General features: G+C 37.3%; 1 protein-coding gene across 1 annotated transcript; it reads left to right on the top strand.

Annotated features, from left to right (window-relative positions):
* The first annotated feature begins 12,662 nt into the window (after nucleotides 1-12,662).
* Nucleotides 12,663-14,559, top strand: LOC113109333 (helix-loop-helix protein 2-like). Its single transcript, XM_026272950.1, has 2 exons — nucleotides 12,663-13,176; nucleotides 14,100-14,559. The coding sequence occupies exon 2, from the start codon at nucleotides 14,151-14,153 to the stop codon at nucleotides 14,517-14,519; it is 369 nt and encodes a 122-aa protein (XP_026128735.1). The 5' UTR covers nucleotides 12,663-13,176; nucleotides 14,100-14,150; the 3' UTR covers nucleotides 14,520-14,559.
* The last annotated feature ends 3,850 nt before the right edge of the window (nucleotides 14,560-18,409 follow it).

An 18,409-nucleotide genomic window follows, 5' to 3' on the forward strand; every position in this document is an offset into this window, starting at 1 on the left:
TAAAATGGAGAGCAAAACCAGAGAGACGTGGAAGAAAATGGAAGACAACCATCAAAATGGATAGAAGAATAACCAGAATGGCAAAGGCTCAGCCAATGATCACCTCCAGGATGATCAAAGACAGTCTGGAGTTACCTGTAAGTACTGTGACAGTTAGAAGACGTCTGTTGTGAAGCTAATCTATTTTCAAGAATCCCCCGCAAAGTCCCTCTGTTAAAAAAAAGGCATGTGCAGAAGAGGTTACAATTTGCCAAAGAACACATGAACTGGCCTAAAGAGAAATGGAGGAACATTTTGTGGACTGATGAGAGTAAAATTGTTCTTTTTGGGTCCAAGGGCCACAGGCAGTTTGTGAGACGACCCCCAAACTCTGAATTCAAGCCACAGTACACAGTGAAGACAGTGAAGCATGGAGGTGCAAGCATCATGATATGGGCATGTTTCTCCTACTATGGTGTTGGGCCTATTTATCGCATACCAGGGATCATGGATCAGTTTGCATATGTTAAAATACTTGAAGAGGTCATGTTGCCCTATGCTGAAGAGGACATGCCCTTGAAATGGTTGTTTCAACAAGACAATGACCCAAAACACACTAGTAAACGGGCAAAGTCTTGGTTCCAAACCAACAAAATTAATGTTATGGAGTGGCCAGCCCAATCTCCAGACCTTAATCCAATTGAGAACTTGTGGGGTGATGTCAAAAATGCTGTTTCTGAAGCAAAACCAAGAAATGTGAATGAATTGTGGAATGTTGTTAAAGAATCATGGAGTGGAATAACAGCTGAGAGATGCCACAAGTTGGTTGACTCCATGCCACACAGATGTCAAGCAGTTTTAAAAAACTGTGGTCATACAACTAAATATTAGTTTAGTGATTCACAGGATTGCTAAATCCCAGAAAAAAAAAATGTTTGTACAAAAATAGTTTTGAGTTTGTACAGTCAAAGGTAGACACTGCTATTTTTTTGAACACACCCCTTTCAACTAATTGCCCAATTGCACAGCCTTAAGAGCGTGCATATCATGAATGCTGGGTCTTGTTTGTTTTCTGAGAATCTACTGAACCTACTGGTAACTTGTTTGCCACGTAGCAATAAAAAATATACTAAAAACCTTGATTATTCTGGTTAGTCACATTGTACTGCTATTATTTTGAACAAGACTGTATATATATATATATATCCCCACTGTTAGCGTTTAGTTGCAGATGTGAAACTCTATCGAGACGCTGGGTGGCAGCACATACTCCACTTTCACAGTTACCAGAGGAAGGGAAGTCAGTTTGAAGGTAAATGCCTCATACAGCTGTGCTATTAAGATTTACTATAGGTTGTTTTTCTTCATTCCAAAACAACTCCACAGAGGAACAACAGAGAGAAAAATCAAGCAACTTTATAGTCCACCCAAAGATTCCTGTGGCCCAACTTAATGTTAGAGCTGTTGCCAGGCCTGGTTTTCATAGTATGAATTTTCCTGCCATGCAGAATTCATTATTTGTTAGTCTCCTTACCACACTCTTGTGTTTTGGTGAAGAAAATTACAAGAATGTAGGAAGTCTGGATTCTGTGGATTCAGTGCTGTTTATCCTTGCTCAGTGTGCTTCTGTGACTGCAAACTCCATTGGAACAGGAAATCTGCTGTCAGCAATCAATATACTGCAGTGCAGTTTATAATCATCTCGATCTTAATTGAGTAAGTCTGGTAATGTTCTTCTTCAATTAAGCAACAAATTAAGAATACCAATTCACATTGGCTCAACCAAACTATAATGCATGCCTAAATATAGGATTATCCTTTTAAATTGTTAGTATTGTCATGACTCTGAACTTGGTTCATTGGTGCCATGAATTGGTGCCAAAGTGAAAACCCACTCTCCCACTCCTGCTTTGGAGTCTGACACTCTGATGAAATCCTCAGAGAGTAAGTGTGTTTGTTTTGAACACATCTCGGAGCATGTGCATGTCTTATCTTGCTTAATAACAATTCAAGTGATATTGAATACAGAAACAGCTTCTTCTTCTTCTCTCTGTTTGTCTGTTTGTGTGGTGGTGGTGTATCAGGGCCTGTCTCAACGTCATTTTTGCGCCGGGTCCTGCTGTGGTAGCAAATTACTGGGCCTACCACTGGGTGTATAGTGTTACCCACTAGTGGTGATCGCCGTTGTCCTCAGGTTTGTCTAGAATGCAAAAAAAAAAAGAAAGAAAAATAAGAGGCTTTATTTCTCATCTAGCTGAAAAACAGCTAAATAAATCATTCAAATAAATGTATTATCAGAAAATGTATAATAACTATCAGCTTTGTGTTTAATGTAAGAAGGGACACAATCATTCGTAACTTGAATGGGAAAGGCTTCCGGTTTCATTTGCTTCCAGTTATTTTTCCTGTTAAGATTCTTTGTATTGCAAACTGATATGTTATCATGTGAATCTAATTCATTATCACCACCAAAAACACAAGTGGTTTTCAAATAGCTTTAAAGTTTACTGCACTTTATTCTTCTAGTTCAGCCTATAGTGGCTAATAAATAAGAAGTTTTGCCAAAAAAAAAACAAAAAAAAAACCTTACTTCCAAAATAAGGTGGAATATGTTAGAATTCATTCTTAGGATTCCTTATGTAATGAATGACTTTTGAACAACAACAGGATTTATAATATAACAATACAAATCGATTTGTACTTCTTCCCGCACCAAAGAGGAAAAAATTACATATTCAAATGAGATAAATTCAATATGTTCATACATCTCAGTGAGATTTCGCAGGTGTTTGAGATACAAGCGTAAATGTTGCCGTTATTGCTGTAGATGCCCAGATGTTCACTGCCAAAGGAGGCTTGATATCCAATAAAACCACAATTACAACAGAAGACGCAAAACCATGGAAAAGAATGTCAAGCAAGAAAAATTTCCCAACCTGTCCATAGAATAGAAATAATAGATAGCGTCATATCATGTTGTGTCTTCAGTTTTGGCTGATGGTATGCACTCCAGGTGTTCGTTTTACTCTTTGAAAGTAACTGACCACTCGCTTTAGCCATATGATTAATTCTGCGGCCGTCAATCACAATCCGTCATGGATTATGTCAATTTAAAGCGCGTAATTCTACAATCAACAACCCGAAAAACAGACACAGACTAGAGCAGATGGCACGTAATTGCCTTGAGGTGGAAACTGGGCGTCCATTTTACAGGTCTCGCGGGACTCTGTCGCACTTCTCCTGTGAAAATACAGGTGCGTTTGTTTTTGTTTATCTTTCTCTCTAATCAAAGTATTGCCATAATCATTGGAAACCTGTCAGTTTAGTGTGTCCTAATTCACAGCTAGGGACATCAATTCAAGCACCACTTATACTGGGGACCTGGGACGGTTAACCCTCTTCATAAACACCTCTTTGTGATAGATGCATCATCTGCTCCTCAGATTGGAGCAGGAGATCTCTATAAATAGCCAATTGCAAGTTGTGATCATAACAGCAGCCAGAGCCACAAAGGAGCAGGTGTGCAAATGCTTCAAAATGAATTTTACGCAGCATACACACAGCTTTGGAGGTGTAATATGTTCTATAATTTCATTTATATATGTGTAGTTCTGAACTGATTGGCAAGTTTGCGGATGTGCATCTGCTGCTAAGACAGGAAATAACTTTTCTGGACTTGGTCTCACTAAAGAACAGTTTCGAACGTTCTCATATAAGATGTTTGTCTGCTTGTTTGCACTTTGTGGTGGATTGTGGGGTTTGTTATGTATAACTGGTTCCACGGCATTTCCCAGTAATTAATTATTTAAGCAGAGACACGTATCTGACACTCAGGGGAGGATGACAGAAGCTTTTAAACAAATCCCTGCGCTTCTCTTCTTGGCTGTCTGTCACCTTCAACACTCGCAGACTGCATCTGTGCACCTTCCCAAATGCCAGAGTATGTGTCTTTCTGGCATTTCACAACCATCCTGCTTCCAGATCCCTGGCACTCTTTCAAGGAGCATCCACACATACGGCCATTTGCGCTGACCAAACGGCCGGAAGTCATTCATTTTCAATTAAAGTTGGCTATTTATGGTGACGACTGTTGGTGATATAATTTTAATTTTAAAGTCCCCATCTATTAAAGCAAGTCAGTCCACTCTGCAGCCATTTTGGCAACACCCCTCTGGCATTTTATTTTTCTTTTTGGGCAAGTTATGGAAGCATATTTCTACCACATACGAAAACAAAAAATATGCTTTGGTAAATCACATTTATGACAGAGTTTTATAATTATGACATAAAAAGTCAATTATGACATCATAAGACAAGTTGAAATATTCAGATAAAAAGTCATAGTTATGACAAAATTAAGGTAAAAAAATACATAATGTGACATAAAAGTCATAATTAAGACATAAAGACAAGCTGAAACAGATCAAAAGCTATAATTATGACAAAATTTAGATAAAACGAATCAGTGAAAATTGCGTGATTAAAAAGGTAATTATTATCCAAAAAAAATCATAATTACGACAATTAAGTTCATAGCTATCACATAAGTAAAACATTTCGAAATTATGAGCTAAAAAGTAATAAATATGACCTACAAAGTGACAATTATGATATAAAAGTTGAAATTATGTGATTAAAAAGCTAATTAAAAAGACTTAATTATGTAGCATTCATAATCTTGACAAAGTCATAGTTATGGCATAAATAATTTTTGCTTTTTTACGTCATAATTTCAACCTTATATGTCATAATTATGATTTACCAAAGCATTTTTTTTTTCTTATCATTATTATTTATTTTTTATTGTATTGTATTTATTTTTTTGTGGCAGAAATATGCTTCAATGTCGATCGCAGACATAATATATTGATGAAATAAATAAATAAATAATAGCTTCAAAAATCCCTTTAAAAACCCTAATTCCATTAAGCTACAGCACATGTTGAATCTACAGGGCTGGCTGTCCAAACCTAGTGTGCTTTCTTCCAACTGAATATGCAGAAACCTGGCTCAGGTGGTCAATTTGAAGATGAATGGCTCAGAGATGCCGCAAGGAATGCACCGGAAATGGGATAGGGCATGAATTCCAAACAAGCTCTGTGGAGATTGGCGGTGCTGTATAATACCTTTCTCTTTTTTATCAAACTAATAAATTACAGCCCTGCTCTCTGATAACTAGGAAGAGAAAGTGCTCGATTTAGACCCCAGATGTGACCCAGGGTTACCTGGCAACTGGACAAACTCAGGAAGAGGATGAAGAAAAAAATAAAACATTGAGATATCATTGGCTGCTTAAGAAAAAAGAAACAGAGTGTGGGAGAGAAAAGTAAGTACACAGAAATGACTTTTCCCCTTCATGACAAGCTTCTCTTGCTGACATTTCTGTAGATTAAATTAGACAGATTTAAATATGTTTGTTGTTATATGTGCCATTTTTTACATGACAATATGGTTATGTTGTCTAATACTTTAGTTCCAATGTCCACTGAAAATAATCATACTTCTATCCTATTAAAATCATGCCAGTACTTTAACACGTGCAAGTAAAAATGTATACTTTTTATATTCCTTTCCTCTTCCCATTTCTCCCCTCTCAAAAAATGCATTACAGTATTTGGTGCTGTTCATATCCACTGGTGCATGTTTAGTGATGCCAGAAATTGCAGTTTCTTTGTTATAAGTACACATTTTGCCTGCAGCTTCCGAGAATAAAAAAAAATCCCCAAACATGCAAGCTGAAGTCCACTGCTATTTTTTATATTATTATTTAATAATTGTATGTGTGTGTATATATATATATATAGACTGTATATATTGCAGTAAATAAAAATGTTTTACAAGGGAAAAATAAACAGACATATAAAATTTCATCTAATTGAATGGATTTGGCTAATTTATTTGATATTTCTTCGGTTATTTATTTTATTTTATTTTTTACATTTTTGTATGTATTTATGTATTTAATTGTTTATTTTAATTAAGCATTTATAAATATGGTTAACAATTGTTTTGTTTTGTTTTTTCCTGAGGAAATATATATAGGTATAAATGCAAGTGAGGGTGTTTTTCCAATTAACCAGCACTCATAATCTCAAGAGAGAGCCAATTAAGTTTATGGACTTTGAGCAGTCATGTCCAGACATGCTGTATAGTCTGACTGTATCATAGGCACACAAACACACTCGCACAAAAAACACAGGCCCTGTTTTCTCTTTCATCTGGGAAATTCAGCATCTTAGACCCTGAGCGCCTGCAGGACATGACCCCTCTCTTTTTTCACTCCGTCTGTCTCTCTTACTCAGACTCCCGTGATACACTGTAGATTTCACTTTACATTCTGTGATGATCACCCAATTTACATCTTGCCCCTGTCCCTTAGGCATCATTACCACAGCAACCTGTCCCCTCAGAGACAAAAAGAAAACAAGACTCATATATTTCCATCATAAATACACAAAACACACACTCACACAGTGTTTCAGTTATGGCACATCCCTCGAGGGGGTCTAAACTACAGGGAAATAGCCATGTAAAAGTAGAAAAGATACTCCAGGCCAGTGCAAAAACCAATCACGTGACAGCTGATCCATATTATATTGCAAAATAGAAGCAGCAGCACCCAATCAAAACACCCAGTCACCTGTACAAAAAAAAAAGTGGACAGACAGTAAAATTGGGGTTGGGGAGAGAAAGAGGAGAGAAAGGGGGGAAGGGCCTTCATCATAGGGATTGCCACTCTTCATTAGAGGGATGATTATGGTCGTAGAGGAAAGGCCCAAGGGAAATAGTGTGATTTTTTTTAGGTGAAAGAGCCAAATGAAAAAGAAAGAAAGAAAGAAAGAAAGAAAGAAAGAAAGAAAGAAAGAAAGAAAGAAAGAAAGAAAAATCAATGAATGGGCAGACAGACAGACAGACAGACAGACAAATAGACAGACAGACAGACAGACAGACAGACAGATAGATAGATAGATAGATAGATAGATAGATAGATAGATAGATAGATAGATAGTCACACTGGCAGCTGCTATTACAGCTCTCCTCAGGCAAGGCACCAGTTCCTCGTATCCATGTGTCTATTCCACTCCCATCATCCACAAACACACACGGCCGCACAGGCATGACAGAGACGAGACATGATGTGAATGCAGAGAGAAAAGTAACAGAGTCTCATGGACAAAGAGGATGAGGCCAAGTCCACATCAAACACTCAACAATAACACGGGTAGTGAGGCACAGACACATGTATGTGCTTGTAAGAATCTGTCACTTTGCTTTAAAATAATACAGATCTGTCCTTGCATCACCTTTCACTCTGTCTGCTAGTTTCTCACTATGACCACCGCAGTTGTTTTTCCTTCAGTTCACTTTTTTCAAGGCTGTATTCTCTCTCTCGTAGTCTAGTCACTGTGCTACGACATACGATCGATAGGATACAGTCATATTTCAAACTCAGGGAAGAATATTACAGTCGACGGTGACCAGTGTTTGTGCTCTTCTGTAGATTGTATATGAATAAAGCATGCATTCTACATGCAGTAAGCAGATAATGTACAAATATGTACATTACTGGTCAAATGTTTGGTGGTCTGTAAGATTTGTTGTAATATAGTAGGTGTGATGAGTCCTGTTGGTGGTAGGTGGAGTGTTGAGCTTTCAATGGAGAGATCAATCTTGATCGTAGAGCAACAACTAAGACAAAACACTGCCTTTATGTAGGTTATGTAGGGGTGAAAAAGTGATCCTCAGTAATTCATCTCGTAGATTAGGCTCTGATGGGATATTAAAATATCCCCTCCAGAATTGGCTCTCTCTAAACCTGCTAATGACAAAGCTACATCTAAAACGCAAGTTTAACATCTTTCATTTTCATTCTGTTTTCTCTCTTTATTGAATATAATATCAAACAACTGTGTATAGCAGAAGCATGCTCTGACTTTAGAATATAATAGTATGACACATTTTATCAGACACATTTTTTAAATGCTTTCGTCAGTTTCCCATCATACCCTCTAGCAGCTTTGAAGCTAATAAATTATTCAATTGAATAATTAGCATTTAATAGAAAATAATTTGCATTTGCAAAACCACCATAAGGATTAGAAATTGAGTTTCACAAGTGCTTCGTGGCTTTACTCTTTCATATTAAACAGGATTCATGCCTACTTAATGATCAGTGAAATCTGATACTTCCTGTTGTGCTCCTAAGAAGTTCAGCACATGCATTCACAGACCTCTGTAAAAATAAATAAATAAACAAAACTAATCCTTTCAGTATGGCAATGCCTGCGCATATGGTTCTCCAGCACTGTCCATGGTGCTGATTCTTTCACATTTCTTATAATATTAGAGGCCTGTAAAAGCAAACACTTTAATTTAATCACACACACTTTGAACAAATAAAACACACAAAACATTGTTAAAATAACAAAAAGAAAAAGAGAAAGCTTGTTAGAGAAAAACAGATGGTCTTTAAATTCAACAAAGTACCCAGGGGAACAAACTCTGGGTGCAGACATGACCCACACTCCTTTAGTGTACATGTGCTTATATCAGGATGTATACAAGTATGTATACAATGTATACTATTTACAGAAGCAATGCTGCATTAAAAAAAAACAAAAACATAATAGCTTTCTTCTCATGTGCACACAAACAAACACTCACACTCACAAAGCAGAATTAAATGAAAGTATTTGGGGGTTCCATTCTGTCACATTATAGCAGATGGTGTCCAGTTCAAGCCAGGCTGGTACAGTCCCTGGAGACGAAGTGGGAGGGAAAAAGAGAGAGACAGAGAAAAGCAAAAAGGGAGAAAGATGTTGGGTACTCTCTTAACTCCCTCTTTGTCTCAGTTATTTACACCTCAAAGATTGTTCTTGGGGGGAAAGGACTTACCAATTGGTTCTTCCCGCCCAGGAGTGCAGCCACACATCCAGCACATCTTGGATGTATCATGAAAGCCAAAGTTAGGTTGTTGCTGTTTTTGATTTCTGGGCCTGTCAAACTCTTCAATCTTCTCTGTGCAGGTGCAGAGATGGACCTTTCCAATCATATCCATGCATCTATAACCAGATTTGCCTCCAGGATCTCTCACAGGTGCAACATTGGCCCCCGGCCGGCCTGGCACCCTACCGTCCTCTGCTCATCAGCACCACTACCAAAACACACACACACATAAACCCTCTGCCCCCCTTCTTGAAGGTCCAGCTGATCCCCACCTGATCCCAATTCATGGGGGAGGAGGAGGTGTTCTGATCTGGGCTCACCCTGGAGAGGTGAGAAAGAAGAAAATATATGCCATCGCTCATCTTTCTCGTCTCTCTTTCTCGGATAGTAACTCTTTGTGCTCCTGTCAGATTAACGCCAACAATAACCCCTAAAACCATATTAGATGGTGTCCTTGAGAAGCATATGCATGCATGTGCATGTACATAACATTGTGCTTCTGTGTGAACCAGTGTTATTGTGTGTAAAGGGCAGTATGTCCAAGCAGGGCTGAGCTCAGGTGTCCTGTGCTGATGAGCTGCAGCTGGCTCTCATTGGGGCTGTAATGGGTGCTTCCAGTGCCTGGGTCAGTCACGCAGCTGAGTTTAGACTACCCTCGGTATAGCAATCCTTGTTCAAATGCATTCAGCCTCCTAAAAGTAAAGAAGTTACGTACTTATCTTAATGAGATCAGGTCATTAAATGATTTTCTAAATTAAAATTCCATTTAAATTAATTTGTCCTCCATGACAAGCTATTGAGATCACCACAGTACTATGAACAGGCATGCAAACATTTGCTTAATCAGGTGTAGTATTTCCACTGAATGCCAAATAATATGAGATAAGTCCCACATTATACAGTTAGTTCCAGTTCTCAAATGTGAAGCAATGCCGTTTTGGGTTCCCCAAAGATTTCATTTCAGTGAACAGTTCCATGGAACCATGGAAGTGAAAGGTTCTTCACAAAACCACATGTGCCACATAAGAACTGTTTTTAAGAGTGTGGCTGAACGGCGTATTTAGAGAAAAAATATTTTAAGTATGCTAATATGCTATTTCATATTAAGTTATACAGTACAACATAAATTATTACTTTTTATACAGGCTGTGAATCTGTGCATTAGTGGTAAATTGACTCTTTCTTGAATAATACATTGATATGCCAATCAAGTGACTGTCTTTAGGAGTGAGTCAAGGTGTCATTGATTCAACCGATTGTTTCAAAAACACTGATTCATAAAGGAATGAAGCACCTGTGTGTGTTGTTCAGAGTCGCATTACAGTTAATTGTGCACTAGCTGCTTAGTACAGTTTTGGTAGAACAAAAAATATCTTCCTATTTTGAGTCTAAAATGTAAGTTAGTCAATATATCCACCTGAATAACAGTTTATATGAGCTGTACTGTTATTGATTGTTTTTTTTTTTTTTGTATGCATAAGGGATAAATGTGGAGATGATGCAGATGGGGAATATTTTGCACTACACACCACAATAAACCATTGGAAATTTGTTTTATGTGATTTTAATGAACATGCCTCACAGCTTGGCCCGGCAGAAGGTATTCTTATTGACCGCGTACTTGGACTGAATTAAGCCGTGAAATGAGCTGCAATCCATTGTTCTTTAACCATGAACAACAGAGATCAATACTTATGATCTCCACCAGCCCTCCTGAAACTAAGCACACAGGATAACACGTTTCCTTCAGTGACGGCATAATCTGACTAAACCAAATTATACAAACCAAAGCCTTTACAAAGTGATTCATGCCATAATATTCCCCAAAACACATTTGATCTTCACTTGACTCTTCCAGTCAAAATATCCCATCCCATTGTCCCGGTACTTCTCTACCTCCATGTCCTCCCCTCTGTTTTTTCCTCTTTCTCTGTGTCTTATTATTTTCATACCCCTCCACTGGCCCTGGGTCAGACATCCTGCCTCCATCCATCTTTCCATCCACCCATCCATCTTTCCATCCTTCCAGCAACATCAGCCAGCTGCCCCAACACACACACACACACACACACACACAGAGTAGACCTTAATTCAGTCAGTGAGGTCTTTGCCCCCTTCCCATAGCAATGCCCAGATCTGAACACATGCACCAGGCAAAAAAGGGCAGCAGAGGGGGGATGGGTGACACTCGAAGCCATATGCCTCTTTCTCACATTTGACTCTGTGTATTTATATGTGTATGTGTGAGGAGGGGAGGGGTGTGTTGCAGGAAATAACGGACCAGCTGACTTTATTCACAAACAGAGGACAGAAATAAGAGGTTTTAATGGAATTTAATACATCTCATCAGCCATGATCAATAATAGTCTAAAACATAATCGGTCTGAGGATGATTTGTGGATCCTGGAGAATTCCAATGATTTCATTTTCTATTAAAGCTTTTTTTTTTTTCTCATCAAACTTGGTATTGAACTATACATTCATTTTACTGATCTTTACTAGCTGGATCTATTTGCTATTGATATGACTATGGAGTGAAATACTCTTTACAGTTCTTTCACAGGAAGTTTGGCAGTACATTAAACACCCCTGTCCCCAAACTTTTATGAGAAATATCTTTCTATGAGAAATGAGAAATATCTTCATGGGAAATATCTTTGCCAAATCAGCATCTTTAAGGCCATATCTCTACTCATGTAATCACACAATCTTCACAACAAATCATTACTAACGTTCTCTCTCTCACTCACTCACTCTTTTTTTTTACTGGAAAATTAAAGAATTGATCAAAGAATATTTGTACTACACTTTTTAAAAACAAAAAACTTCCAAAAGTGGGTTTTGCAGTGATGCCATAGAATAAATATTTTTGGTTCCCCAAAAAGAATCTTTCAGAAAACAGTTAAAAGAGCATTTTGTTGTGTGTGTGTGTGAAAATCTGAAGAAACTTTTTTTACTATATAGAACCTTTTGGGTCCGTGAATGTTAAAGGCTCCTCGTGGTACCACAGATGCCAATAGTAATAATAATAAACATTTATGTGTGTGGCCCATCAATGCTCAAATCATTATTGTGACTTCAGGCTTAGATTTGGTTAAAATTATAAGCTTCATGAAATTCAGACTATCATGTAAGGCAAACAAATGTAATAGTTGGAGCCAAAGTAAAAAAAAAAAAAAAAAAAAAAAACATCTTTGTAAACAGATAGCTAATAACAACATTTAAAATAAAACAAAAAATTTTTGCCAACCATCGTGTTTAGATTAAAACTTAGTTTCACGTATGACATGAAAATTTCCTTTGAAATTTACACCATTTTAATTATCTTTATAGTTTTGCTTTGTGGCAGTTCATTTTGATATCCATGTTGTATCACGGATAATTTGTTAGTATTTTCCAAAAATATGTCTCTATAATAATTTAAATAAAGCTATAGGCTTCGCGATACTCCTGCCATTCAAAACGTCACCCTAAAAAAAAATCATTTTCTTAAAATAGCACAACTTACCACTTAATTTAGCTAAAATTTTTACAAAACGTTTTACAACCAATTGCACCCCTTTAACACAGGCGTACAACCCATGCGTTACTGCCAAACATTTGCGTCCAGCTAGCCTCAGGCGCGCCTTTCAATCTGTTCAAGAAAGAACTCGCTGAGTGGAAGGAAGAGAGAACAGAGGGGGTTGGACGGAGGTGTGACTGTCGTGGATAAGTGCATAAAGTGAATGATTTGTAAGAGCGAGCGAGAGAGCAAGAGAGAGAGAGAGGGAGACTTTAAAGGGAGCCAGCGGAATGTTATCTCTCAAATCATCCGAGGCACGAGGACCAGCACGCGTGGCTGTTAGGATGACTGGAGCAATGTTGCACTAATCCACGGGAAACAGAAAGGACAGCCTGAGACGATACTTTCGTATATCTAATCGATCTTATCTGAGGACGCGTGTCCATTGTTAGCCACACACGGGTCAGAGGGCAACACATCTCCGAGCGTGCGTTGCCGGTCCTTATATTTATATCCATTCTGTAACTCTGCTTACGGGAATTTCATGATATATCAACACAAATCATCGTTGCCAACTGCGAGAAATAAGTGACGAGGAAAGTATTACTAAAATATGCTGTTGCTGATGCTGAAATAAATATTCAGAAAGCGCAATGGACAGATGAACATGAATCAGTGACTGAAAACAGACTTGATAAAGGGGATTTGAGGGAATAAATTGATTCTCCTCCAATTCATCATCAACAGAGGTGAGTTTCAAATCAATTTCATAAAATGTTGATTATACTTTTCCCTCATATTCATGTTGTAAATGCCATTATATTGAATTATTAGCTATAGCAACAGTCTATAAAAAGCAGCTCAGCAAAACAATTTTGTACAGTGATAGGCCTACACCTTTTTATGACAACAACATCTTTGTATTCATCAGTTTAACCTGTCACAATAATTTCCTCGTTGTTTTTAGGATTTCAATTCGATCTTCCATATTTCAAATGGTTAAACAAGTGTAAAGAACTAATCACTGCAGGTTTTCACCTTTGCACTGCTTTGGGTTTTTTTCTTTCAAAATTAAAACAGCAATTAAATGTACATTTTTCAGTTGTAATGGGTAGACATTTTACAGTGGTCAGCTGCATCGCTTAAATAGAAGTATCCTGAACATATAATATACAAAATAAACATTAAACACATCAACCATCTTATACCTTTTTTCTTTTTATTTAAAATATTCCTTGTGATTGAATCTATGTCTTGAGATTCACGCACCCTTGTGTCATCTGGAGCTATAGGCTTTGCATTTGCATTTGCGACAGATGGTCAGCTATGACTTTGGTTTTATGACAATAGACTACTTGATTTCCATTAACTTTTGCATGGAACCGGTGAATATTTATAATCATCTACTGAGGGTAATGTGGGCTGAGTGAGCTAAATTGCAAAATGCACATTGACAACCATTTACCAACATTTAGTAGCTACTGAACTGTTTTTAAAGTAACAGAAACCAATAGCCTACAGTGTTACTTTTAAAAACAGAGTCTAAATACAATAATTTAGTCATTTCATGAGATATAACCGTTGGATTTGTTGAATTTATTATAATATGTAGGCCTACAGATTATTTTTTTATATTTATAAAAAACAAATCATTTTGTGTCTAATTCACCAGGGCAGTTAACAATCAGTGCACCACTGAAGCCTTGATCAAACGGATCTGAAAATGATGCTGAGTCCCGATCAGACGGATCCTGACCTCACCTGGACACAACCGGACGAGGAATGTCTGAACGTCATGAAGGTGGAGTGTGTGGCCCACGAGCCCTTAGAGGCCGAGGATGGCAAGACTCGCGCACTCGTGCCAGCCGCGCTCACCAGAGAGGAGAAGAGACGGAGGAGGCGCGCGACCGCCAAATACCGTTCTGCGCATGCCACGCGCGAGCGCATCCGAGTGGAAGCGTTCAACGTAGCGTTCGCTGAGCTGAGAAAGCTGCTACCAACACTTCCACCCGACAAAAAGCTGTCAAAAATCGAAATACTTCGCCTAGCTATATGTTACATTTCTTATCTTAACCACGTTTTGGACGTTTAAACGAACATTTACCAGTACCTTATAACAAAACCCTACAAATGAACAAAAGTAATAGCTACTTTTATAGACATTGAGAAGTTGCATATTCCAGCTTTCACACAAACAGCCTATTAAAAGAGAGAGAGAGAGAGAGATAATTAGTAACACTTTATAATTACTTTCAGAATAGGCTACGTTTTGTTGTCCCACTAATTAAGAAAAGGGAAATCGGAACAATGGGATGGGAGAAAGTATTTTAATTAGGCCTTTTATAAAACGAATATATATACGAAATTTTACGTAGGCTGTCGCAATAACTGAAGCTTGTTGTTTTTGATAGCTAGTGTAGTTTTGGATAGCTTTTCAAAGATTAGCTATCCTGTTCAACATCCCACATCATATGAGCACGTTTGTGGCAAAAGTTAGTTGTGGAGAGATTTGACGGGTTGGATCTCATTAGGCTACATCAAACAAAACAAATAGTTATAGTTCGCAAGCTTGTTATAAATCAAGCTGATTTTACAGGCTACCAACCGTGTGGAGAAATGTATAGGCTACTTCTATGTGTTGGAACAAACCGTAACCTTGTTGGTGGTTCATTTTTATGTTCTTGTTTATTTATTTATGAAGTAAATTAAATTATGCGAGTGTCCTTAAAATAGCATATCTGAAGTGTTTACGTATAAATGTAAATATTTAATGTTTTATTATTATTCCTATTTTAGACTGATGTCGCAGAGTTTGGGTTTACTGTTGGTTTTCACTTGCACTTTTCATTGGCAGTTTTCTTAAGAGTAGGAGGGCCTTCGCTGTGTGTGCACTACATTTATTAATATAGCTAATGGTGTTGCTGTTGATGTCCTGTCCTATGATAACGAGAAGCACTTCCCATCGGATAGGATCTATTGCTGTATTTTTTATTTTGTTTACAAAGTGCTCATAGATAGCGCTTTGGGTACCCGATGACTTGGGGTGGTTTAAAAGTACAATTATACTAATTTAAATATATCATAATTAATGGCAGATAAATAATTTGGGCATAGACATAAAAAGCGTGTTGCCTGCCTTCCAAGTCTACAAGCTACCCATCGACGCTCTCTTTGCTGCGACCAAAAATGATCTCAAAGTAGTTTTATTTTTCTTTTATAAACTATTTATAGAGATTATTTGTTTACTTGATTCTTGTGAACTTTTGAAGAATTTTAAAGTGAACAAAAGATCTCACATCTGCCTCATATCCAAAGATCACCCTGTTAATTCAGGGTTTTGTTTGTCATTTTGTAGTGGAATAGCCAGTAGCTACACTGGTTTGTATCGCAGTTTTTCATAACTATTTTAGAATAAATAGTAAACATATTAATTAAGCGCTGATTCGTCTGTTGTAGTTTTTGTATAAAACAAAATGAAATTAAAGATATTGTGCCAATATGATGTTCTCTGTTCATATACTTTCACGCACGTCATCTCAGAAACCTGAAATGAAGGAACTATAGGCTCACATTATGAAATTCACTGTCAAAAAAAAAAAAAAAAAAAAAAAAAAAATATATATATATATATATATATATATATATATATATATATATATATATATATATATATATATATTGGTTTACCTATTAAAAAGTCATGAAAAAAGACCTTTTCATGCTGTCACACAACACATTCAGTCCGCTCTGCTCACGGCCCAAAGGCGAATTTCTCCCCAGAGAGGAGACAGGTGCTCGTCCAGACGGGCCAAGGCAACCAAATTACGACCCTTCTGCTGCGTCCCGTGGGAAAGAGCAAGAGAGCATGTGCGCGTGTACGTGTCCAAGTACTGGTCATATTTCACATTAAAGATTTTTACTCAGCCGATGATGATGCAACTTTAAGGGTTACAGTCCATCTTAAATTTGATTGTTTCACTCAATCAGTAAAGAAATTGTTAGTTTGTGGAAATGTGTTTAGATGATAACAAATATTTTAGGTTTAGTATGATACACTTAAGCTCTAGGCTAACTAAACACATCCCAGAAATTACATTATGTTCCTCGCCCGGGCAAACGGGCTGATCAGTTTGTGTGCTCTGGACGTGAAAAAGTCTCGTTAGTGGATTATCTAATGGATGACCCTCAGCCCCGCTGTAACGCCATATGTCTGAGTGTATGTCACAGAGAAGGGTCGAATACATTGGCCTTAAACTCAGGTAGCCAGATTAGACTTTGACCCTTCATGCAAAGAGCCAATCTGCCGTCTCTACAAGTGTCTTAGATGATAAAACAAAAAGAGATTAAATCCTGATCAAATAAAATCCACGTATTAAGCTATAGCCTATAGGCAATATACAATATTTTCTCCATCTGTTACCGAGTAGTAAAAATCTATCTATCTATCTATCTATCTATCTATCTATCTATCTATCTATCTATCTATCTATCTATCTATCTATCTATCTATCTATCTATCTGTCTATCTGTCTGTCTGTGTCTATCTTTCTATCAGTCTGTCTGTCTGTCTGTCCCGGGTCAATCTGTCAGTTTGGTTAAATTATTTGTGGCCAGATGGAAACGGACGGATGAGAGGAAGACGACATTAAGGGTGTTTATAAAGAAAAGAATAGAAAAAAACGCTTAGAGGGGAAAACGAGAGTCAGTCTGTTCTCATTAACTAGCGCATAGAAAGTGTCACACTCAGAACAATGCGACCCGGCTGCGCGCGCACTGCCGGACCATCTGTGCACGCGTCAGACATACAATGATCAGATTTTCATCACACAATGACACACTGACATAGTCAGCGCATGAATTTGTTGACGCATGCATTGAAGATTACAGATTTGTAACCTTCTTTTGGATATTTGCACAGGATCAAACAGACTAGGTTGCAGGGTTTATTGTAAGAGATTTTGAAGAAAAAATAAATAGACTTCCAAACACAATAAAGTTATTTTTTGTAACATTAACTATTTGGTAAATGTACGAACGCTATTGCGTTTGAGAATAAAATATATCAAGTGATTTTTATTTATTTATTTATTGTATTAACGGAGTGAATTTAAAGTTGTATTATTATTATTATTATTATTATTTTTTTTTTTTTTTCAAAACTGGAGAACCCCCAACACTGCACGTTTGTTGTCTCTCTTCTCTGACACACAGGACCAGGATTGGGAGCCACTGGATCAGATAATAGGCTACTGGAGATATACAAAATGTGCAGTAATGCAGTCAGTGGTTCAATCCACAGGATTAAAAAAAGAAAAGAAAAAACACACACACACACACACACACAAATGCCACCTATCGGAAGCTGCTCGCTAGTGCTTCTTAGTGGACAAACCCAGTGTCACTTCATTTATCTGGTAGGCCTGTACAATGGTAACGATAGCAAATGAAGATACATACATCACATATTATTACTTTTACATTTTAACTTTATTTGTCATCAATCAACTACAGTGATTTTGTTTCAAATTGCTTAGAAGTTATAGAAGTTCAAGTCTAGCTTCCAACAGTGAAATAATGTATAACACAACTTTGCTGCCCCCTATTGGTCAATAATGAGAAGTAATAGGCTAGGTTTTAAAAAGAGTACACTTTCTCTTCAGTGAAAAAAAAGTTAAGAAACACAAAAATGACAAAGAAGTAATTAAGATAGTACACTACTTCTGGGTCATTGATTAAAAAAGCAAAAGTGTCCTTTTTGAAAGGTACTGCCCCAGTGACAGCTTTTGTACCTTTATTGTGAGAGTGTAAAAAAAGAATGTCAAACAGATGCATTTTCTAAAACGTTTTACATGAACAGCACAAAATATTGCAAGGACTGATTTAAAAGGCTGTTTCCGACTGGGAAATAGGAGGCGCGGCATTGAAGTTTATCGATCAAAAAGCAAATACAATTGAAAAAGAGAAAATGAATTGTTTAGATAT

Source organism: Carassius auratus, chromosome 9 (assembly GCF_003368295.1).
Source record: "Carassius auratus strain Wakin chromosome 9, ASM336829v1, whole genome shotgun sequence".
Lineage (NCBI taxonomy): Eukaryota > Metazoa > Chordata > Actinopteri > Cypriniformes > Cyprinidae > Carassius > Carassius auratus.

What these genes read in the sequence shown, in the direction of transcription:
- LOC113109333 (XM_026272950.1), top strand. Translation starts at nt 14,151, where the DNA reads ATGATGCTGAGTCCCGATCAGACGGATCCTGACCTCACCTGGACACAA.